Below are 26602 nucleotides of genomic sequence, written 5' to 3'. Positions count from 1 at the left end.
CTACTATGTCTGTATGTACAGACAGGGATCTCTATCTCACTGCACCACCTACTATGTCTGTATCTATAGACAGGGATCTCCATCTCACCACCTACTATGTCTGTATCTATAGACAGGGATCTCTATCTCACTGCACCACCTACTATGTCTGTATGTACAGACAGGGATCTCTATCTCACTGCACCACCTACTATGTCTGTATGTACAGACAGGGATCTCTATCTCACTGCACCACCTACTATGTCTGTATGTACAGACTGGGATCTCTATATCACCACCTACTATGTCTGTATGTACAGACAGGGATCTCTATCTCACCACCTACTATGTCTGTATCTATAGACAGGGACCTCTATCTCACCACCTACTATGTCTGTATCTATAGACAGGGATCTCTATCTCACTGCACCACCTACTATGTCTGTATGTACAGACAGGGATCTCTATCTCACCACCTACTATGTCTGTATGTACAGACTGGGATCTCTATCTCACTGCACCACCTACTATGTCTGTATCTATAGACAGGGACCTCTATCTCACCACCTACTATGTCTGTATCTATAGACAGGGATCTCTATCTCACTGCACCACCTACTATATCTGTATGTACAGACTGGGATCTCTATCTCACTGCACCACCTACTATGTCTGTATGTACAGACAGGGATCTCTATCTCACCACCTACTATGTCTGTATGTACAGACAGGGATCTCTATCTCACCACCTACTATATCTGTATGTACAGACAGGGATCTCTATCTCACCACCTACTATGTCTGTATGTACAGACAGGGATCTCTATCTCACTGCACCACCTACTATGTCTGTATGTACAGATAGGGATCTCTATCTCACTGCACCACCTACTATGTCTGTATGTTCAGATAGGGATCTCTATCTCACTGCACCACCTACTATGTCTGTATGTACAGATAGGGATCTCTATCTCACTGCACCACCTACTATGTCTGTATGTTCAGATAGGGATCTCTATCTCACTGCACCACCTACTATGTCTGTATGTACAGATAGGGATCTCTATCTCACTGCACCACCTACTATGTCTGTATGTACAGACAGGGATCTCTATCTCACTGCACCACCTACTATGTCTGTATGTACAGACAGGGATCTCTATCTCACTGCACCACCTACTATGTCTGTATGTACAGACAGGGATCTCTACCTCACCACCTACTATGTCTGTATCTATAGATAGGGATCTCTATCTCACTGCACCACCTACTATGTCTGTATGTACAGACAGGGATCTCTATCTCACCACCTACTATGTCTGTATCTATAGATAGGGATCTCTATCTCACTGCACCACCTACTATGTCTGTATGTACAGACAGGGATCTCTATCTCACTGCACCACCTGCTATATCTGTATGTACAGACAGGGATCTCTATCTCACCACCTACTATGTCTGTATGTACAGACAGGGATCTCTATCTCACCACCTACTATGTCTGTATCTATAGACAGGGATCTCTATCTCACTGCACCACCTACTATGTCTGTATGTAAAGACAGGGACCTCTATCTCACTGCACCACCTACTATGTCTGTATCTATAGACAGGGATCTCTATCTCACCACCTACTATGTCTGTATGTACAGACAGGGATCTCTATCTCACTGCACCACCTACTATGTCTGTATGTACAGACTGGGATCTCTATCTCACTGCACCACCTACTATGTCTGTATGTTCAGATAGGGATCTCTATATCACCACCTACTATGTCTGTATCTATAGACAGGGATCTCTATCTCACTGCACCACCTACTATGTCTGTATGTACAGACTGGGATCTCTATCTCACTGCACCACCTACTATGTCTGTATGTTCAGATAGGGATCTCTATCTCACTGCACCACCTACTATGTCTGTATGTACAGACAGGGATCTCTATCTCACCACCTACTATGTCTGTATGTACAGACAGGGATCTCCATCTCACCACCTACTATGTCTGTATGTACAGACTGGGATCTCTATCTCACTGCACCACCTACTATGTCTGTATGTTCAGATAGGGATCTCTATCTCACTGCACCACCTACTATGTCTGTATGTACAGACTGGGATCTCTATATCACCACCTACTATGTCTGTATGTATAGACAGGGATCTCTATCTCACTGCACCACCTACTATGTCTGTATGTACAGACTGGGATCTCTATATCACCACCTACTATGTCTGTATGTATAGACAGGGATCTCTATCTCACTGCACCACCTACTATGTCTGTATGTACAGACTGGGATCTCTATCTCACTGCACCACCTACTATGTCTGTATCTATAGACAGGGATCTCTATCTCACTGCACCACCTACTATGTCTGTATCTATAGACAGGGATCTCTATCTCACTGCACCACCTACTATGTCTGTATGTTCAGATAGGGATCTCTATCTCACTGCACCACCTACTATGTCTGTATGTACAGACAGGGATCTCTATCTCACTGCACCACCTACTATGTCTGTATCTATAGACAGGGATCTCTATCTCACTGCACCACCTACTATGTCTGTATGTATAGACAGGGATCTCTATCTCACTGCACCACCTACTATGTCTGTATGTTCAGATAGGGATCTATATCTCACTGCACCACCTACTATGTCTGTATGTACAGACAGGGATCTCTATCTCACTGCACCACCTACTATGTCTGTATGTTCAGATAGGGATCTCTATCTCACTGCACCACCTACTATGTCTGTATCTATAGACAGGGATCTCTATCTCACCACCTACTATGTCTGTATGTACAGACAGGGATCTCTATCTCACTGCACCACCTACTATGTCTGTATCTATAGACAGGGATCTCTATCTCACCACCTACTATGTCTGTATGTACAGACAGGGACCTCCATCTCCCACCTACTATGTCTGTATCTATAGACAGGGATCTCCATCTCACCACCTACTATGTCTGTATGTACAGACAGGGATCTCTATCTCACTGCACCACCTACTATGTCTGTATGTACAGACAGGGATCTCTATCTCACTGCACCACCTACTATGTCTGTATCTATAGACAGGGATCTCTATCTCACCACCTACTATGTCTGTATGTACAGACAGGGACCTCCATCTCCCACCTACTATGTCTGTATCTATAGACAGGGATCTCCATCTCACCACCTACTATGTCTGTATGTACAGACAGGGATCTCTATCTCACTGCACCACCTACTATGTCTGTATGTACAGACAGGGATCTCTATCTCACTGCACCACCTACTATGTCTGTATCTATAGACAGGGATCTCTATCTCACTGCACCACCTACTATGTCTGTATGTTCAGATAGGGATCTCTATCTCACTGCACCACCTACTATGTCTGTATGTTCAGATAGGGATCTCTATCTCACTGCACCACCTACTATGTCTGTATGTACAGACAGGGATCTCTATCTCACTGCACCACCTACTATGTCTGTATGTACAGACTGGGATCTCTATCTCACTGCACCACCTACTATGTCTGTATGTACAGACTGGGATCTCTATATCACCACCTACTATGTCTGTATGTACAGACAGGGATCTCTATCTCACTGCACCACCTACTATGTCTGTATGTACAGACAGGGATCTCTATCTCACTGCACCACCTACTATGTCTGTATCTATAGACAGGGATCTCCATCTCACCACCTACTATGTCTGTATCTATAGACAGGGATCTCTATCTCACTGCACCACCTACTATGTCTGTATGTACAGACAGGGATCTCTATCTCACTGCACCACCTACTATGTCTGTATGTACAGACAGGGATCTCTATCTCACTGCACCACCTACTATGTCTGTATGTACAGACTGGGATCTCTATATCACCACCTACTATGTCTGTATGTACAGACAGGGATCTCTATCTCACCACCTACTATGTCTGTATCTATAGACAGGGACCTCTATCTCACCACCTACTATGTCTGTATCTATAGACAGGGATCTCTATCTCACTGCACCACCTACTATGTCTGTATGTACAGACTGGGATCTCTATCTCACTGCACCACCTACTATGTCTGTATCTATAGACAGGGACCTCTATCTCACCACCTACTATGTCTGTATCTATAGACAGGGATCTCTATCTCACTGCACCACCTACTATGTCTGTATGTACAGACTGGGATCTCTATCTCACTGCACCACCTACTATGTCTGTATGTACAGATAGGGATCTCTATCTCACTGCACCACCTACTATGTCTGTATGTACAGACAGGGATCTCTATCTCACTGCACCACCTACTATGTCTGTATGTACAGACAGGGATCTCTATCTCACTGCACCACCTACTATGTCTGTATGTACAGACAGGGATCTCTATCTCACCACCTACTATGTCTGTATCTATAGATAGGGATCTCTATCTCACTGCACCACCTACTATGTCTGTATGTACAGACAGGGATCTCTATCTCACCACCTACTATGTCTGTATCTATAGATAGGGATCTCTATCTCACTGCACCACCTACTATGTCTGTATGTACAGACAGGGACCTCTATCTCACTGCACCACCTACTATGTCTGTATCTATAGACAGGGATCTCTATCTCACCACCTACTATGTCTGTATGTACAGACAGGGATCTCTATCTCACTGCACCACCTACTATGTCTGTATGTACAGACTGGGATCTCTATCTCACTGCACCACCTACTATGTATGTATGTTCAGATAGGGATCTCTATCTCACTGCACCACCTACTATGTCTGTATGTACAGACTGGGATCTCTATCTCACTGCACCACCTACTATGTCTGTATGTACAGACTGGGATCTCTATCTCACTGCACCACCTACTATGTCTGTATCTATAGACAGGGATCTCTATCTCACTGCACCACCTACTATGTCTGTATGTTCAGATAGGGATCTCTATCTCACTGCACCACCTACTATGTCTGTATGTTCAGATAGGGATCTCTATCTCACTGCACCACCTACTATGTCTGTATGTACAGACAGGGATCTCTATCTCACTGCACCACCTACTATGTCTGTATGTTCAGATAGGGATCTCTATCTCACTGCACCACCTACTATGTCTGTATGAACAGACTGGGATCTCTATCTCACTGCACCACCTACTATGTCTGTATGTACAGACTGGGATCTCTATATCACCACCTACTATGTCTGTATGTACAGACAGGGATCTCTATCTCACCACCTACTATGTCTGTATCTATAGACAGGGACCTCTATCTCACCACCTACTATGTCTGTATCTATAGACAGGGATCTCTATCTCACTGCACCACCTACTATGTCTGTATCTATAGACAGGGACCTCTATCTCACCACCTACTATGTCTGTATCTATAGACAGGGATCTCTATCTCACTGCACCACCTACTATGTCTGTATCTATAGACAGGGATCTCTATCTCACTGCACCACCTACTATATCTGTATGTACAGACTGGGATCTCTATCTCACTGCACCACCTACTATGTCTGTATGTACAGATAGGGATCTCTATCTCACTGCACCACCTACTATGTCTGTATGTACAGACAGGGATCTCTATCTCACTGCACCACCTACTATGTCTGTATGTACAGACAGGGATCTCTATCTCACCACCTACTATGTCTGTATCTATAGATAGGGATCTCTATCTCACTGCACCACCTACTATGTCTGTATGTACAGACAGGGATCTCTATCTCACCACCTACTATGTCTGTATCTATAGATAGGGATCTCTATCTCACTGCACCACCTACTATGTCTGTATGTACAGACAGGGATCTCTATCTCACCACCTACTATGTCTGTATCTATAGATAGGGATCTCTATCTCACTGCACCACCTACTATGTCTGTATGTACAGACAGGGATCTCTATCTCACCACCTACTATGTCTGTATCTATAGACAGGGATCTCCATCTCACCACCTACTATGTCTGTATGTACAGACAGGGATCTCTATCTCACTGCACCACCTGCTATATCTGTATGTACAGACAGGGATCTCTATCTCACCACCTACTATGTCTGTATGTACAGACAGGGATCTCTATCTCACCACCTACTATGTCTGTATCTATAGACAGGGATCTCTATCTCACTGCACCACCTACTATGTCTGTATGTACAGACAGGGACCTCTATCTCACTGCACCACCTACTATGTCTGTATCTATAGACAGGGATCTCTATCTCACCACCTACTATGTCTGTATGTACAGACAGGGATCTCTATCTCACTGCACCACCTACTATGTCTGTATGTACAGACAGGGATCTCCATCTCACCACCTACTATGTCTGTATCTATAGACAGGGATCTCCATCTCACCACCTACTATGTCTGTATGTACAGACTGGGATCTCTATCTCACTGCACCACCTACTATGTCTGTATGTACAGACTGGGATCTCTATCTCACTGCACCACCTACTATGTCTGTATGTTCAGATAGGGATCTCTATCTCACTGCACCACCTACTATGTCTGTATGTACAGACTGGGATCTCTATCTCACTGCACCACCTACTATGTCTGTATGTACAGACAGGGATCTCTATCTCACTGCACCACCTACTATGTCTGTATGTACAGACAGGGATCTCTATCTCACTGCACCACCTACTATGTCTGTATGTACAGACTGGGATCTCTATCTCACTGCACCACCTACTATGTCTGTATGTTCAGATAGGGATCTCTATCTCACTGCACCACCTACTATGTCTGTATGTACAGACTGGGATCTCTATCTCACTGCACCACCTACTATGTCTGTATGTACAGACAGGGATCTCTATCTCACTGCACCACCTACTATGTCTGTATGTTCAGATAGGGATCTCTATCTCACTGCACCACCTACTATGTCTGTATGTACAGACTGGGATCTCTATCTCACTGCACCACCTACTATGTCTGTATGTTCAGATAGGGATCTCTATCTCACTGCACCACCTACTATGTCTGTATGTACAGACTGGGATCTCTATATCACCACCTACTATGTCTGTATGTATAGACAGGGATCTCTATCTCACTGCACCACCTACTATGTCTGTATGTACAGACTGGGATCTCTATATCACCACCTACTATGTCTGTATGTATAGACAGGGATCTCTATCTCACTGCACCACCTACTATGTCTGTATGTACAGACTGGGATCTCTATCTCACTGCACCACCTACTATGTCTGTATGTTCAGATAGGGATCTCTATCTCACTGCACCACCTACTATGTCTGTATCTATAGACAGGGATCTCTATCTCACTGCACCACCTACTATGTCTGTATGTATAGACAGGGATCTCTATCTCACTGCACCACCTACTATGTCTGTATGTTCAGATAGGGATCTATATCTCACTGCACCACCTACTATGTCTGTATGTACAGACAGGGATCTCTATCTCACTGCACCACCTACTATGTCTGTATGTTCAGATAGGGATCTCTATCTCACTGCACCACCTACTATGTCTGTATCTATAGACAGGGATCTCTATCTCACCACCTACTATGTCTGTATGTACAGACAGGGATCTCTATCTCACTGCACCACCTACTATGTCTGTATCTATAGACAGGGATCTCTATCTCACCACCTACTATGTCTGTATGTACAGACAGGGACCTCCATCTCCCACCTACTATGTCTGTATCTATAGACAGGGATCTCCATCTCACCACCTACTATGTCTGTATGTACAGACAGGGATCTCTATCTCACTGCACCACCTACTATGTCTGTATGTACAGACAGGGATCTCTATCTCACTGCACCACCTACTATGTCTGTATCTATAGACAGGGATCTCTATCTCACTGCACCACCTACTATGTCTGTATGTTCAGATAGGGATCTCTATCTCACTGCACCACCTACTATGTCTGTATCTATAGACAGGGATCTCTATCTCACCACCTACTATGTCTGTATCTATAGACAGGGATCTCTATCTCACTGCACCACCTACTATGTCTGTATCTATAGACAGGGATCTCTATCTCACCACCTACTATGTCTGTATGTTCAGATAGGGATCTCTATCTCACTGCACCACCTACTATGTCTGTATCTATAGACAGGGATCTCTATCTCACTGCACCACCTACTATGTCTGTATGTACAGACAGGGATCTCTATCTCACTGCACCACCTACTATGTCTGTATGTACAGACAGGGATCTCTATCTCACTGCACCACCTACTATGTCTGTATGTACAGACAGGGATCTCTATCTCACTGCACCACCTACTATGTCTGTATGTACAGACAGGGATCTCTATCTCACCACCTACTATGTCTGTATCTATAGATAGGGATCTCTATCTCACTGCACCACCTACTATGTCTGTATGTACAGACAGGGATCTCTATCTCACTGCACCACCTACTATGTCTGTATGTACAGACAGGGATCTCTATCTCACTGCACCACCTACTATGTCTGTATGTACAGACAGGGATCTCTATCTCACTGCACCACCTACTATGTCTGTATGTACAGACAGGGATCTCTATCTCACCACCTACTATGTCTGTATCTATAGATAGGGATCTCTATCTCACTGCACCACCTACTATGTCTGTATGTTCAGATAGGGATCTCTATCTCACTGCACCACCTACTATGTCTGTATGTACAGACTGGGATCTCTATCTCACTGCACCACCTACTATGTCTGTATGTACAGACAGGGATCTCTATCTCACTGCACCACCTACTATGTCTGTATGTTCAGATAGGGATCTCTATCTCACTGCACCACCTACTATGTCTGTATCTATAGACAGGGATCTCTATCTCACTGCACCACCTACTATGTCTGTATGTACAGACAGGGATCTCTATCTCACTGCACCACCTACTATGTCTGTATGTACAGACAGGGATCTCTATCTCACTGCACCACCTACTATGTCTGTATGTTCAGACAGGGATCTCTATCTCACTGCACCACCTACTATATCTGTATGTACAGACAGGGATCTCTATCTCACTGCACCACCTACTATGTCTGTATCTATAGACAGGGATCTCTATCTCACCACCTACTATGTCTGTATGTACAGACAGGGATCTCTATCTCACTGCACCACCTACTATATCTGTATGTACAGACAGGGATCTCTATCTCACTGCACCACCTACTATGTCTGTATCTATAGACAGGGACCTCTATATCACCACCTACTATGTCTGTATGTATAGACAGGGATCTCTATCTCACTGCACCACCTACTATGTCTGTATGTAGACGTCTATACTACTGATATATACAAATATACTATACTACTGATCACCAAAGCTCTTGTAAAAACTGTGTGAAAAATCTTGGGTGATCAAAACAAAACATTGTCATGAATAAAAACCAAACTAACAGAAAAAAAAGAGAAAAACTGAAAAGGATAATATAGCTTGTGTGCAAAATGTTTGAAAGTTTGTGTATCATGCTTAGTGAGCAAAAAATTCTGTTTATTAGCCCTATCTTTAACCAGAGGTTACTGTTACTGTCAAGACACACTACTCTTATTCAATATTCAAAATAGATTTTGAGCAAACAAGTGACAAATGTCAGTCTTATCAGCAAAAATAATTTCAGAATAATAGTATGCTAAGAACATATAAATCTTAGTAATATGAAATTCTTGAAACCAGAAAACGTATGTCTTCATGACTTGTATTCCCAGTCTCAGAACAGAGCCACACTATATATTATTCAACTCAAAAGAAGTTAAAGAACATCCAATTTTTCATATGACTAGTTAATCTGTAATGCCATGTTTGTGCCTTAATTTCTTTTGAGCAGTATAGATGGTTTACCAGGTTTTTTTAAATAATTAGTTTGGGAAAGATGTGTAGGTTAAGGTACAAACAGAAATACATTTGTGTGGATAAATAGTTTCTATATTAATCAAAAAGATGTTATGGTCGGTAAATCATGTTGGGAAAAATAGATGTTAATTCTGGTTTGAGGTGAGGTGAGGTGAAATTGGGCTTAATGTCGCATCCAAGATTTTGCACTTATATAGCGACATGCATGCACGTGTGTGTGTGTGTGGCTACTTGTACTATTCCGGACTGATGCCGATTTATAGTGCTAGCCCACTGAGATACCATGCTGCAGTTTAACATGAATACCCCACTCAGACACAGTATACTGACTTCGAGGACCGACCAGTCCTTGTTTTAGCCCCTTAATGCTGAGCACCAGACAGGGTACAATTCTGGTTTGAAAGTACAAAGGGTTTAATATCATTGATATATCTACAGTAACATATACATGTACTTAGTTCTTCCAGAGAAAGCTTTGTTCTTTCTGTAAGGAGTTTGCCATGGCCTCAGACTATAACATTGCATTCAATACATTTCATTAATCACTTCAGGGATTAATAGCTACTCTTTGTTAGATTTTTGTAGGTGTATCATTTATTATTATTGACAAACCTCGCTATTAAAGATGTGTTGAAATGAAGCAGCGGAAATGAGGATGCAGTATCTAACATCCATGGCATGATGAGATGAAGACTGAGTTATGGTATTAGTAGAAGGAGTCCTATCTACTCAGGGACATCCACTTGACGAGGGACATAGCCGTGCACCTCATGATCACCAACACAAAACAACCTTAACTTCTGGACCTTATTAGGTAAGTTAAGTACTTGTTTGTTCTGCTAAAAAACGGAACAGATCTGAAGAACAAATTTGAATTTTTATCCTTTTATATTAAACTGATGCTTACCTGAGAAGATGTTATACCAATTCTCTAAGGCTGTATTTTAAGAAACAATGTCAAATCATAAATATATACTCAGGGTTCATAGAGCATTGGTTTTCGCAACACAAAGTAGATGCCCTAAAACCCTTGTAGAACATGTAGAAACATGAAGAGTCATGTTTCTGTTTCCAGGAGTTGTGTTAATTTTGTTTAATATAAAAAATATATGACACTTTGCATGGTAACTGTGAAAAACAGAACCTACAGGATACAATAGGGGATAACCAAAATAGAAAACTTCTATATCAATTTCAAAGAAACGTCACGCTGTATTAGTCAATGTGCCACAAAAACTCCACTACAAAGAAGGAAACATCTAGTGTCCAGAAGTTAAAGTAACAATGTGCATTGTCAGGCAAAGAATGGCCTCCACCTCCGCACATAGAGGCCACTACCAGCTAGCAAGGACGATGGTCTATCGACCAGCAGCCGGGGTCTGGACCGTGCGGGATGAGAGACAATGATGCCATACTATACCTTTAGAACCTAGGAGCTCCTCCAAAATTGCACAAGTATCCTGTGGCCCTCCTTGCCGTTTCAACACCTCCGCATAACTCTCCACCCCTAGCACCGGCTGGTGCTGAGCCTCGGGCTTACCTGTTGGTGCGCCCCCTGCTGCCTGGTCGGGGGGGCGTCTCACCGTGGACGCATACGTGGCACCAGGGTGTGCCAGTGGCCGGTCATGTGACGGGGCCTCAGACGGATGGGAATCACATGGTTGACCATCAAGTCTGTTGTTTGGGGAGATAAAGTGACAGTTAGTCATAGGAATCAGTTTGGATTTCATTTCAAATATACATAGTCTGATCAATCAATCAGTCATTTACAAAAGTAACAAATATTGAGGGCAAACTTGGCTTTGTGACCCTATAGGGTTTGTCCAAAAGCGCTTGTTATATCTCAAAAATCATCATGATCATCTAAAAACAAATTTTCTCTAAAATGTAACACAACTGTTGAATACTGGTTCATTATTGAATTGCCTATGTACATTTGACAATATACAGGTTCACTGATTGTGTTAATTTTTTTCCACAATTTTTTTAATAATTATGATAATATCAGTATGGTAGGAATGGTAGGCTGCTGCAATGGTTTACTTTTATCTAAATGGTTGATCTGGTCGGTTGGAAGCTATTATCAACCAGTGAAAACATTCAGGCATCAAAACACTTTACAGAGCTAAGCTGCAGTTATTAAAATACCTGCCTGGATAACTTAATATCCATTTTCAAAAATAAGTAAGGAAGCATTTCATTCTTTGTGACATAAACCACATGAGATAACAGGGAAAGAAAAAAGTCAGAGATGGCCAGTAGTTATCACGGCTCATGTAGTAATAGTGACTGAATGTTGTTTTATGCCAGTCAGCAGTATTCCAGCTGAACCACAGTGGCATCAGAAACAATCAAAGCAGTAGAAAACAATGACACACTTACCCAGGTCAGACTGTCACACACTGAAAGCACTGGATCATTAATCAGTGTCTGTGGTATATGCCCTGGTGTGAACCTGTGCTGCAGATATATGACCTAGTGTGCACCTGTGTCAGACATTCTGCCCTAGCATGAACCAGTGCTGCAGATATATGACCTAGTGTGCACCTGTGTCAGACAATCTGCCCTAGCATGAACCAGTGCTGCAGATATATGACCTAGTGTGCACCTGTGTCAGACATTCTGCCCTAGCATGAGCCTGTGCTGCAGATATATGACCTAGTGTGCACCTGTGTCAGACATTCTGCCCTAGCATGAACCTGTGCTGCAGATATATGACCTAGTATGCACCTGTGTCAGACATTCTGCCCTAGCATGAACCTGTGCTGCAGATATATGACCTAGTGTGCACCTGTGTCAGACTTTCTGCCCTAGCATGTACCTGTGCTGCAGATATATGACCTAGCGTGGACCTGTGTCAGACATTCTGCCCTAGCATGTACCTGTGCTGCAGACATCAAACTATAGTTATTATTGTTAATAATTCAAAGAATACTACCTCTCATACATCATTGCCAGAAATGCAGTATTTCGCCAGTCATCACATCATAAAATCTTTTAGAGTTCCAACAGAAGTCCTCTTCACTGTCAACTATCCCGAACAACAGAAATACAGGTTTCTGGCAATGATGTAACAGAGGTTTTGTATGTATAAGAACTAAATGCCATAAAGTGTACCTGTGTTGCCTGACCAGAGTGCACTCTCCACCCTCATTAGGATCAATGTTGTATATGTACAAAATGCCGTCTTGTGAGGCCACCAACATCCGTAGAATCTTGTGAATTCTGAAACACAGACATACATAGACATAAACTAGTAGTCGGACACTGATGTATCAATGAAAGGAGTCATCATTAAATAGGTCTCTTACTATCATGAACACTGATGTATCATTAAATAGGTCTCTTACTATCATGAACACTGATGTATCAATGAAAGGAGTCATCATTGAATAGGTCTCCTACTATCATGAACACTGATGTATCATTAAATAGGTCTCTTACTATCATGAACACTGATGCATCAATGAAAGGAGTCATCATTAAATAGGTCTCTTAATATCATGAACACTGATGAATGTGTATAAATACATTAATGTATGTGTCAATTTATTTGTCTCAATATGCTGCAGTCTTTTAAATGAGGGTCTGTAGAGTTTAGTCAGGGCTCGTAGCATCTACAGTCAGTGAGTTCTGATCACAGCTTGGCTGTTATTTTTTTTCAAACATTGATTATAACTCAAATATTCAAGCATCAAGATTTGTTCCCAGCTATCATTCACACAGAGTACAACAGGATTACTAAGCTTTAACTGATGGAAATCAGGTATCCGGGTTGTCCATCCTGGTTATCTATCATAGTAAAATTCAACTCACACAGAGAGGGCGCAGACATTCTTAAGGCCAGACGTGTGCAGCCGGGCTGTGGCAAATGATCGACCCTGATTCAACATGTCGGAAACTTGTGTTGGTAGGTAGTTTGCTGATGTCTTCAGAGCCTGGCCAAAATATCCCATCCAACCCTGTGGCTCCTCCGGGGGTCTACAACAACCAGTCAAGTCACCACAATCGTATACAATGACACAGGAATCACAAGTTGGTGTGCACAGGACACTTATTCCATTATATAGTGAAACCTGAAAGTATGGAGTGAAGAAGGATTCCGGGAGATTACAGTTCATAACATCTGAATACAGTGTTCCCTCACTATTGCGCTCTTCAAATAAGCACTAATTCTCTCATACCGCGAAGTAAAGCATGACTCCCAAAGTTACTAAAATTTTTAATAAACTCAAACACGATATTTTCCCCCCATCTCAGAAAACATTATCAGCGGAAATACCCGTGAAGAAATTCGAACTGAAGTACACAATTTTATCCTATTATCATAATATCTGGTTATAAAAAATTGTAAATTGTTTATCTGAACTAATGTTTACAATATATTTTATTAAATTTATTCAAAATTTCATTGTGTGCTTTTTAACTGAATCACCGGTAGATTGGGTGGAAACGAGTGCACAGCTGATTGCTATTTCCTGCTTAGTTTACGAGAAAATGCACACAGTAATCTTAATCTCTGCATATATAACAATGCCTTGGAGAGCAGGAAATACATTTTAAATGGTAAATCATCATGTCTAGTGATGTTTAATATCAAATTTCATACTTTTATTGACCAGGTTTGTTATATCTATTTATTCACCTGAATTTGCTGAAGGGACACAATGTGTTTTCTTGAAAGCGCATATAAATACTCGATAAAACTTTTATTACACTATGGATCATAAACAGCTTCTATTCTAATCTTTTTTTTTAAACTCTGAAAGGTGCTGCGTAGATCGTGTTAGGTAGGCAGAGCATGTATACTGTTTTGTTGGTCATCCACCACCCACGACTTGACCTCCGTTAAACCGATGATCATCTATAACGCTCATCAATTATTTGGCCCCCGAAGGTAGCGTTGTAGCAAGGGATCACTGAGCTTACAACTAGGCACACACTGGTAGTCCTGACAATTTGACAGGGATGACCAAACAACACTACTAACATGGTTTCAATGTATAAAAACATGAGATGAATGAATTGATCTAATCAAGTTTATAAAAATAACTTTCATTTCAAGCAGTCAGATCAAGGAGTAACATCAGTTCTGCAAAGCTGACTTGCAATATCAAATGCATACACTTATTTAAATACAAAACAAACATTGAAGCATCAGAAAACAGTCTTGGTTTATGTTTAAAGTAGCCATAGAAATGTTCAAATACAAATTATATAGTCAAAAGAAAGCATATTTTTCAAAATGCAGGCTGACAAGCACCATGAGCAGTTTTGTAATTTCTAAAGGATATATGGGCACTCAGCAAAATTAAGAAGAATTTTCAAGAATCTTAAGACAGAAGATATTTCGTGTGGCGAGTGACGTCGGGAAAATATCCTCTTTTTCCCCAGTCACAAGATGAGAGAAACATGATATTTCACTAGACACATAGAATATCCTACTTATTATATACTATTTGTGTAGTTGCTACCAGAAAATCAAGTTATTTCATTTCAAATGTAAAACCTTGAAACATAAAATTCTCCCTACCTAACACGCCATCCCTTGTATTTGTGACTAAAAAAATAGTTTCGTGTTTGCAAAATCTTAAAAAATATAAACAAAAGTTACAAAAAATATTTAGGGTCAGGAAAATTCTGTACCATACATATAGAAATGATTACATACAAAATCAACTTAAATAATAAACAATATTATTGAAAACTATCAGACTGCCGTTGGGAGCAAAAGAATAACAAGTAACAAAAAAGGGCTCTTTGCGAAAAGATCAGTCTCCATTGACAAGTTAAATGAGAAATTTACAGTTTATAACATTTTCAAGAGAATAACGAACGGCATGAAGCTATATTAACTCCACAAATGACCACCTGTCATTATTTTGCCTTATCAATTTGGAACTAACGTAAGAAGGAAGTCAACAGTTTATGAAAAATGGAGACAATTTGAGGGGAGGCCACTCTTGTATGACAACAGTTCCTTCAAAGTGTTATGTTCACTGCAATGAAAATATGACTTTTCTCAACTTCGGAAAACTCAGTCTTTCACATAGAAGTACATGTATATAAGAAATGCTTGTAGGCTTAAACAAAGCTTATCACCACTATACACGATGATTTCTAGTATGTCACCCTCTGATCACACCCTTTGTGATTGTAAAGACTTCCATACATTTGCCTAACATTGCCCCAAACCAGAGTAACATTGAGTGAAAGCCCCTAAGAACCTACTTGTCCTTCATGATCTCCAGCTTGAAGATGTGAACTGTCTCTGTGTTGCTGGAGGCACACAGGTACAGCCCACAGGTGCTGAATCCCAGCGAGTTGATGCTCACACACCTGCAACATGCAAAGTACTCCAACACATGTCCCAGACCCCGTTCCACAAAGCATTCTTAGAGTCAAGATGATTGTGAATCTATGTCAAAGAATAGAAGTTACAGTGGTCTTAACGCTAACATCTCTTTGTATAACAGGGCCCTGGTCAACCTCACAGTCAGTGAATATTGTTTTAAACTGAAGTCAGCAATATTCCCGCTATATGACAGCGACCTGCATCAACACAAGTGGCAGATGATATCATTCCTGATTCACTGTAGGCATACTGACTTATAATCAGCCAGGGACCCGCTCCAATCTTAGGACTACTGTCATAACTCTATGCTAAAGTATGGGAGTTACTGTAAGAACCTGATCAAGCATGGTGTACTCGGTGTATTCTGCCACACGGGGTCCATGCTAGAACAAGTACTTTGTCCAATATCTATCACATGGTCACAGAAAGGACAATAATTTCTTTTTAGACAGAGTTATTTCCCTTTGTATGCAGATGGCTCTCAGAATGCCTGACCCAAATCTATTATTTGTTCAGATTTATTAAAAACAATCTGAGTTAGTTTTATAGTAATACACATATTTCAATTGTTATTGTCACACAATTATTTTTGATTAAACTGAAGGACATATTTACAGACCTTTTCACCCCTCTCCTAAACTCAAAGATTTTCTGGCCATCTGGTATGGAGAAGACCCGAATCACTGTACCCTGGACAAAAATGAAAAGACATTTTATTGCACAAATAAGACATACATATTTACTTCATGAGCAATGTTCACACGGCAAATACAGCGACATAAAAGCCAGTCCTATGAAGGAAATTCAGATAGGAAGAAGATTGAAACTCTGTAGCAGATCAGGACCAGTAAAAATAAACATTAATTTCTACCCCTGCAGAGGCTTTTCGTTATTGAATACTTTCCAACTTTGACCAAATATTGCAACCAGAACTAGACCAAACTTGTAGTTTTTGCTTTTGTTTCTTCATTAATCATTTTCAAATCATATTATCTAATGATTCTAAGTGTCACAGTTTATCACTGGTAATAAACCAACCTTTTCTGAGGCTGTAGCCAATCTGTCTCCCTTTGCACTGAAAGCTAGGGCTGCCAAGGGGTTGTCATGAGCTGGGATCATGGTCACTGCCCGCTGCCAAAACAAGGAGTTTGGTGAGTGAGTGTTGTTCAATGCTGCAGGCAATAATATTCAAGTCATATCATAACAACCTGTGAATAATTTTTGTTGTTAAATGCTGCACTCATCAATATTCCAGATATATGATTGTGGTCTGTAATTGTAAATAAAATCAGGTCCAGACAATCCAGTGATTGACATCATGAACATTGATCTATGCAACTGAGATATGGTAACACGCATCAACCAAGTCAGGGACTCTGAGCACCTGATTCTGTTAGCTGCCTCTTACAACAAGCATGGGTTGCCGAAGTGTGAATAATTGAACCAGTGGACAAAAGCATGAGCAACAATCCATGACATAGGGTCATCATGACGAAGGCAGCCAGGCCGCACTTGTAACCACCAATTGGTCAGTCAGACATGGGAGACAGGCATGGAGTACAGGGGACCTATTCTGTTCTGAAATTGAAAGTTTTCAGTGGTGCCTATTTGCACACTCTGAAAGATGACGAAACTACTTCAGCATTGTTCAGTAATGCCTATATCTCTTTCAGCATTGTTCAGTAATGCCTATTATCTCTTTTATAAGCAGTCAAACACAGAACAAAGACAAGGAAGTTACTAAAAGGTGATCCATGTGCTGTTGTGTAATCTGAAATGGAAATTACTTACGTTTTTTACAACTGTTTCAGAAACAAGTTCCTATGTAACAATGATGTAATGAACTTTATGTTTAGCTATCAACATAACCTAGCATCAGTGGTATGTAACAAGTGACAAGGACAAGCATGCTGATGCTAGTCTACGACTTTAGCCACATGTTTGCAGCCTGAGTCTAGTAACATTTTATACAGTCTAGTTAGTTCATCTGGTAATAGTTCAAATAATAACACTAAATTCTACAGCAAATGCTAAGAGCCAAGTTTTGGATAGTAGTCTTAACACTTATTCACATAGACTGCAGTGTTGACTAGCCCTGGCCGACACATGTTACAAGCGTCAAGTTGAAGTCATATGTCGCTTTTCACAAAATGTCAGAAACATAACAATGTTTGTCTCTCGAAATTTGTTTCATATATGTGGGGAATCAAATTCTCAACTAAAATGTTATGAGCAAAGATTTAACTTCATCCCACTAAACCAGAATTACATTAAAAAATGATGTTTTTATAATTATACAATTTTTGTTTCCTATTTCATAGTTTGACCTCTAGTGATTTTGACCACTAATGGAGGTGACCCAAGAGTTGATGTGATTGACACGCCACCTGAGACATGTTAGAGATCATGTTACCTTGTCTCAACAAAGTCCATTTATAAATACTCAAGTTATCGTGTACGCAAGCATTTCTGACACCTAGTTTATACTGAGTGAACATAATTATTATCCAGGGAAAAAAACATAATACAGAATCTGCAGAGAAAATTGATTAACTTCATCATTAACAAAAGACGTTGTCAGCTTATTAATGTTGACAATGACATATCACATGATCCCAACATAAACATGGTACATTGTATCCTTTGCTTGCCCTCATTATAATAATGGCGACATTGCCACTTCTAATGCTGCAAGATTGCTTAACAAAGATTGCACATATATTCACTAGGGGTGTAACAATGCATGACACTGTCATGCATCAAATGGCAATATCAGTTAAAACATCAATAGTTATATCAATAACATATTAACATGGTTAATGTCACTGTTGCTCTACGCTACTGATGGTATCAACAGATGCAATGTTAAAAAATACATTTAATTTTCCGTTTTGATGCAAAATACACCTTGCTGGATGAGACACACAGGCAGGACTCTGTTAATATGTTAAGCTTTGTCATTATATTGAAATCCACTGGAGACTTATGCTGTAGGACTGTACAGGCAATCTGGTATACCGTATTCGACGTAATAAGCACCCAGGGCACTCTTAAAATTAGGAATAGGGGGCTCTTATTAGAATATAATTTTGGTGAAAAAAAAGTTGAAAGATCGTAAATTTCATTGTTTATGCTCACAGCATGAATAATATAAAAGAAAAGTCTATGTGTTTTCTACACGACAAACATATTTTTCCAGAATTTAATAGCCTGTAATTAAGGCTGCACATAACACACGATTGTGTATTATGCACGAATAAATAAGTCTTGTGCACATTGATCAATTGGAAGGGGTGCAAATTGGGATTGTTCACCAGCCAGTATATTAGCAAATATCACCGTGGGCGCTTATTACGTCAAATACAGTATATACAATTGATAGCCACCATGCCAACATTCTCAAAACAAATTCAGAAAAATGAAATCTCTGTGAATGCCCTCTTTACTTACCAAGTTGATCGTGTCAAATATCTGCACTTCCCCGATCTGGTTGCTTCCTGGGTAGGCGAGGAAACAGTTATCATTGCTGACGGCGAGGGCGCAGAGTCCAATGGGGTTGGAAGGCGTGTCCCTTATGGTGTGGAGGACCTTCATGTCCCGGATGTTGTGTATATACAGGCTCTCTTCCAGGCATACTATTAATCTCTGTCACACAGGGGCACATCATTAGAGTTTGATAGCAATGAGAGTGTGTGGAAACATTATATAGGCAAATATAATATAGTTTGTTAGTTTGTGTCTTGTTTAATGCTACATACAGCAATATTTCAGCTATGTGATGGCAGCCTGTCTTGATCAGACAAACTAGTGATTGATATTATAAAAGACAAGTTAACTAGTGTGTGTGACACATTCATCAGTTCCCTTCCAATGTTTGCAGATACTTTATGAAGTTCATACAAGTGAGATGCATTATTATCTTTAAATTCTCAAAAGCCATTTTGGAGAGAGTATGGCTTTATCATGTTTATCCAGCTTTTAGTTTTAGCAACATTTCTGCAATATCATGCTGGGGCACACCAGAAACTGGACCCATGTGGGGAATCAAACCCAGGCCTTCAGTGTGACAAGTGAACACTTTAACCACATGACTACTCCACACCGTACCGGCACATACAAGCAGAGGGTGCTTGAGTTCCACTTGTTACACCAGGATCTGACATGTCTAAACCACTTGAATTGATCAGTACTTACCTGTCGGTTTAACTTGACTGCTAATATAGAGTTCGAGTAGCTGTAGTTGCAGATTTCCGTTCCTTTCTTGAAATGACATACTTTTAACTTCCGTGGTGATGATAGACTAACAATGGCAACCAGACTGCTTGAAAATAACCGTTCGACAATACAGATATCATCCGTATCTGGAACAAAAAAATGGCAATTTGAACCAACCATCAGCATGATCAGCAAAAGAGCTGTTTAAGACAATGGCGAGCATTAGTGTTCAAAATGGACACAATCTGCGGACATGGGTGAGTCTCTATGCCTGTAATCACTGACCTAGTCATCACGTTCATAACTTGTCTCAGGGTTAACCTGTTCACCATGCAATGCAAGGACAGAAGTGTATTTTATTACTGTGCCACAGGGCACCCATGAAGATGTTAAGGCGTGCCCTCGAGACGCGTGCCAACAAGCATACTTCTTTGTACTCAGTAAATGTCATTTCACCATGACCTAGATTACAAGCAGCTGAAATTTAGAAAAGGATTTTGCATTATCATTGAAAATATTCTGAATCCTGAGGTTTATTTTGTGAATCATACCATGCATACTATGCATTAAATGTTTCCATAGGTTTACAGAGCTACAGATAAGCAGTGTCTTTGCGTAAAATACCCCCACCTCCCTCCTCCCCAAACACACACACACACATATTCAAAATCCAATTACTTTCAATTAACTTGAAAAACTCAAATGGATAAAAACAGTAAATACCCAATGAAGCTTTTTCAGCATGCATACAAAGGAGCTAATTCCCAAAACACAATTACTAGTTAATTTACTTTCAAGTCATGCCTTTAGGAATTCTTATCACAAGCTGAAACATGCTGAAAAGTGCTTGAAGAATATATTATCACATCAACTAGTACAGTAAAGTACGGTTATAACGAACTCAAAGGGACTACTAATTTTAGTTCGTTTTAACCGTAGTTGGTTATAAGCATATATATACAGCATAACCACAACTGATAACTACAGCAAATAGTCGGGACCAAAAAAGTAGTTCGTTATATCAGTCAGTTCGTTATAAGCGTGTTCGTTATAACCGTAGTTTACTGTATTTGTATGGTATTGATAACAACAACTCTAGCATGTCTAGTTTTTCACCTACTCTATAATTTGAGATTACATAGTGCCTGGCTTGTTCAGCTGTTTCTCCTGGATCAAACTGTATTATAGTGTATAGTGTATAGTTTGACTTTTTTATGTAGTTGGTGTTGAACCTGGCTTTGCTCCTGTACTAATCTCCCTGTTTTAACATTAAACATATACTCCCTATGTCATTGTATGTAGGTCATACATAATCCATACAACATGTAAAAGACATTAACATTGACAGTTACTATGGGTTACCATGGTAACTATTTGTATGACAGCAATGACAATTACATATTATGAACTGATATCATCATGCCTCATCATCCTGCTTGTTTTCGTATTAACAATATTTTTGGATAACATCCGCTGAGAATGCTGAATGCTGTACATCAGGTTGGAAATGTGTTAAAACATTAACCATGTTAACTGCATGGTATTCACACAGCTTAAGGTTTGTTTCGCAAATTAGTTGATGTTGTTTACATTCATGACATGCAAATAACCAATAAATTGGAGAGGACAAACACTTTATGTGAATATGGTGAACACTTTCAGTCTATCAGCATGTAACAGGAGATTTATCTTGGATTTTAAACAAGTGAGTGAGTGAGTGAGTGAGTGAGTGAGTGAGTGAGTGAGTGAGCAAGCAAGCAAGCGAGCGAGGCTACCCCACTGCCCCTTGATTTCAAACAAAGTGCCCTTGGCAGGCAAATGGGAAAAAATTTTGGTTCATACATGGGATTTTTTTAACATCAAAATTTAACATCCCAATTTAACACTGCACTCAGAGCAATAATGTAATATTAAGCCTCATCCTCTTTTAGCTATCAGTGGCACACAAGTCTCCTCGACCAAGCCACCACACTACAACTAGTACAAGTCTGAACCATATTTACAATGTTTACAGGAAACAGGACATTTTCCATTTTGGAATTTTTACTGAAAACTGCTGCAGGCTTAATATCAGCCTTTGATCAGGTCTGGATAAATCCCTGTGTACCTCAACTATGGGTACAGGTGTAGGACTTAAGCATGATCAGGCCCATGGCAGAGCTCTAATCAATGGCAGGATCTATGGCATGTGTGTCAAAAGTCTTACAACATACTCCCTAAGTTAGCCCACTAGTCCGCATAATGATAACATATAGCAAAACCCTTACAAATGACATATTTTTACTAGTCCTTAGGATAGCTTAACTATTGAGCAGTTTGGCAAGGACTACAGGACTAGCGCCAATTTCTAACACTGTCAACATGATCAATATCATTATTCCATACACAATACAGGAACATGTTCTTGACTTAACATGTTTAATGATTAGTGTTAATTGATATCACTCTATCATCACCATCACAGGGATATTCATTATGTTGCTAATGAACTACATGAAGTTTGTTACCAATGGTTACACAAGCATTGTCACCTTCAACCAGAGTATTGATCATGTTGATTGGAGAAGATACCATGGCCATGGTGTAATAATAATGTTGATATTTGTTAATCATCTGATCATGGTTTATTCCTAATGATATAATTGTCATGTATTTTCAGAAACAAAATTTCTGAAAATGTCAAAGATGATTTATCATCCAAAACTGGCTCCCAAAGCAGATATGGCTTGGGCATGTTGGGTGAGATCCAATAAAATTGCATCACAATGCTTTGCAGACCATTGTTATGTCATTGGTTACCATGACATCACAATCAAATGACATCACTAATGGCTCTGCTACTGAAGCTGTTAGCAGTACTTTTTAGACTTAGACACTGTTTATTACTGTCTACAAACTGAAAAAGTTGGAGGAATGATTTTCCCATTTTTGGATGATAAATAAAATCTCACCCTCATCAACACTCGTTGATATATTTGATATCAATAGACACTCAGGTGAGATTCTCTATTTGTTCATCTTTGTTCGTCTTTGTTCATGGTGTTACCATAGTTACAACTGATCATAACAATATTTCCTTGTTGTCGGACAGTCCCATGAATCACTTGACCTTTTGACTAAGGCATGACTTTCACAGATGTTTGGATCATAATCAAAATACTCACAATCAGTTCCTGTTAACATGGCAGTAGGTGCATGATGTGTGAACAACATAACAAAAGATAAAAATGATGCGACTTCTGATCCCCCAGCACTTTACATTAGTGACAATATCCTGTATTGTAAGCTTGTTGAAGTGACTGTGAAATGGTCCTTGTCATAACCTTAGGCTAATGTTTAGAATCAACCTTTTCGGAGAACCCAAATATCCTCTTACTTTCTAACATTCATACCTGACCGAGAGACAATTTTCCCCCCTTTTTTTAATATTTTCAAATACAGGTGTTGCACAAATAGGAGCAGTACCAAATGATGTATACAAGGCATGTTTCAGTGTATAAGAATTACAACATAGTGCATATGAAACAAAATAGCAATAAATATATATCCAAGAGACATGCTGAACACATTGAACGAGGCCTGTGGCTGGTTTATAGGAGTCTAATGATATAGAGAACTATCAAACTGTCTCAACTGTTTGCCCTATGATGGAACTATATATTTATCATGTTTATAGGATTTAAAAAATGTCAATAGTATCGTCTACAGTATGCATAACAATCTATAGTTTCAATAGTTGCAATTACTTATAAACATGATAAATAAGACAAAAATGAAGCAAATTTCTAACCTGCCTGTGAGTTGGTTGGCAAGGATAAGGACAACTTTAGATTACAGTTACTTCCCTTTGCTTTGTGTAGCAACAGGGGAAAATGGCAGTGTTTGAGATTGTCTGCAATACTTCTATTACATTACTATTATCTCAATACTACTGCAAAAGTGTAGGCTACTATTGCCGTACGATCGCAATAGTGAAGATGGACCCAATCGTCACCCTGACTGGTTTAACAGTAGTGCTTATAACACAGGCAATGGTTGAACATTTAGGTCACTTTGGGGCACAGGGCCAAGTAGATGATCATGCAAAATATGAATGTTTTGATCATGTTGATGTTCTCTAATTTTAGTTGGCTGACTAAACAAATCACTTATGACTAATTTGTTTTCCTACTTGATTGTCACATATCAAAACAATGAAGACAACACATTCAGTGCATTATTTTGACCACTTAAAGGGTAGTAAGATGTTAAGAACCAAAATGTTAATAACATATTTGGTCACCATTAGCATAATTAGCACCATCTCTTTCGTTGCATGATTCTCACCATCATCATCATCATCATGATCATCACAGTCATCTGCATAATGTTCTAATTACCTAATTTTAGCTTATTTGAAAGAAATTAAACTTTATAAAAAGACGTAGATTCTAAGTTGTGAATGTCAGTATTTTTGTAAGTAGACTGTGATAATCGACTGAAGTTTTGGTGATCCTTCTCATCACTTTTATTCTCTGTTCTTTTCTTTAGAAAAATGTGATCTTTTTTCCAGCAGTGAATGGCTACAATACTAATGATGTGACTTAAAGCAATATTTCCTCGCTCACTCACAACATACATTACTACAAGTAAGACACTAAAGAAGACAATGTTACCATTTCCATTACGGTGTCAAGATTGTGAGCTACAGTTAATGATAACTATGCCGTACTGAGGCTCACCATGCACAAGTAACTATCTAAACATATTAAACAAAACATTTCTGCCTGAGAACAACACAACAACCTGCTAAACAACCATTCACCATGGTAGCTGCTTTGAGCAATATTCCAGCAATATCATTCCGGCCTCACACATTGTACCAATGTGGGGTATTGAACTCAAGACACTGAATGACGAGATAAATCTTGAAGCACGGGGATATTCCACTGCCCTTCATCATGGATGTTAGAATGAAAAACATGACAAAGTAAAGTTTGCCAGTAAATTATAGGTTACATAATGGGCATGAAGTGACGTAGGCGTATCAGGTTCGTGTTCTTAAATTGCCATCTTCAGAATTTGATTTTCAGCTGCCATAATTACTTATACATACAAATATTCACCTCGCACTTGCAGACCGGCATGGCACTTAGAGCACCCGGCTAGCAAACAAGTATATGTTTTATATTTCCAGGTATCTCAAGCGCCTATGTCACAACAGTTCCAGTAATCCATAAACAATGTGTAGTTAGATTTGTTTTGTATACCATAAATTGTTTTGAAACTTTCCCGTTCTGATGTTGTTCCTGAGTACCACTCACAAGCTGTGACAGTGACCATGATCACGCAGGGTGATTACTGAATGTAGAGCTGGGTATGTCAGAGCTCCAGATAACTTTTTGAGAAATTGAGTTTTTACTCTAGTGTTTCTATCTTATTTGATAAGCATTACTTAGAAGTTGACGGATGACAAGATAGACACAATTTTTATGGATAACAACTTCTTTAATACTGTAAAAGATACCTTTTTATAGTATTAAAGAAGTTGTTATCCATAAAAATTGTGTCTATCTTGTCATCCGTCAACTTCTAAGTAATGCCTTTTTACAGTATTAAAGAAGTTGTTATCCATAAAATTGTGTCTATCTTGTTTCTATCTTAATTGGGTTATTACATTCTTTATTGGGTAACCAATATTTTTTCACTCATCTATTCATCACGCTATTGGGTTCTTAAAAAATAATGAACATTTTAAGATTAAAAAAAAGATGAAATAATGTTTTAGATGTATATAACTGTTCTAAATATATACGCTTGACTTGGAACATAAATTAGCTCATAATTGTGTTTCGGAAATTAGCTCCTTTGTATGCATGTTTCATTGGGTATTTACGTGTGCTGTTCATGGCGCAAGTTAATTGAAAGTAATTGGGTTTTGAATAGTTTGGGGGGTTATTTTACGCAAATACACTGCTTATCTGTAGCTCTGTATGTACAGTACTAGAGACAAGAACAACAAGACCACCGAGAAAAAATAAAATACATGCAAAAAGTTTACTCAAAAGGTAAAATCGGTTAACAGGGTTTTGAACTTATTTTGACGTCTTTGACTTTTAGAAATACAATGACTACCTGAAAAATTGTTCATAGGTTAATATTGC

General features: G+C 39.6%; 1 protein-coding gene across 2 annotated transcripts in view; it reads right to left on the bottom strand.

The window, feature by feature from the left end:
- The window catches only part of LOC139468435 (WD repeat domain phosphoinositide-interacting protein 2-like), a 38921-nt gene that overhangs the window by 9592 nt on the left and 2727 nt on the right, over positions 1–26602 (bottom strand). Inside the window, exons 3-10 of one of the 2 annotated variants that reach the window (XM_071250395.1) lie at positions 20439–20605; positions 19695–19889; positions 17283–17375; positions 16864–16934; positions 16121–16228; positions 13706–13870; positions 13007–13114; positions 11310–11563 (exon numbers count right to left, since the gene is read on the bottom strand). In XM_071250395.1, coding sequence (XP_071106496.1) covers positions 11310–11563; positions 13007–13114; positions 13706–13870; positions 16121–16228; positions 16864–16934; positions 17283–17375; positions 19695–19889; positions 20439–20605 — 1161 coding nt within the window. The remainder of the gene's footprint in view (positions 1–11309; positions 11564–13006; positions 13115–13705; positions 13871–16120; positions 16229–16863; positions 16935–17282; positions 17376–19694; positions 19890–20438; positions 20606–26602) is intronic. The other variant, XM_071250396.1, reaches the window with a different exon arrangement.

Source organism: Haliotis cracherodii, unplaced genomic scaffold (genome assembly GCF_022045235.1).
Source record: "Haliotis cracherodii isolate W230 unplaced genomic scaffold, xgHalCrac1.p SCAF_2, whole genome shotgun sequence".
Lineage (NCBI taxonomy): Eukaryota > Metazoa > Mollusca > Gastropoda > Lepetellida > Haliotidae > Haliotis > Haliotis cracherodii.
This window is presented reverse-complemented; position numbering and strand designations above follow the sequence as displayed.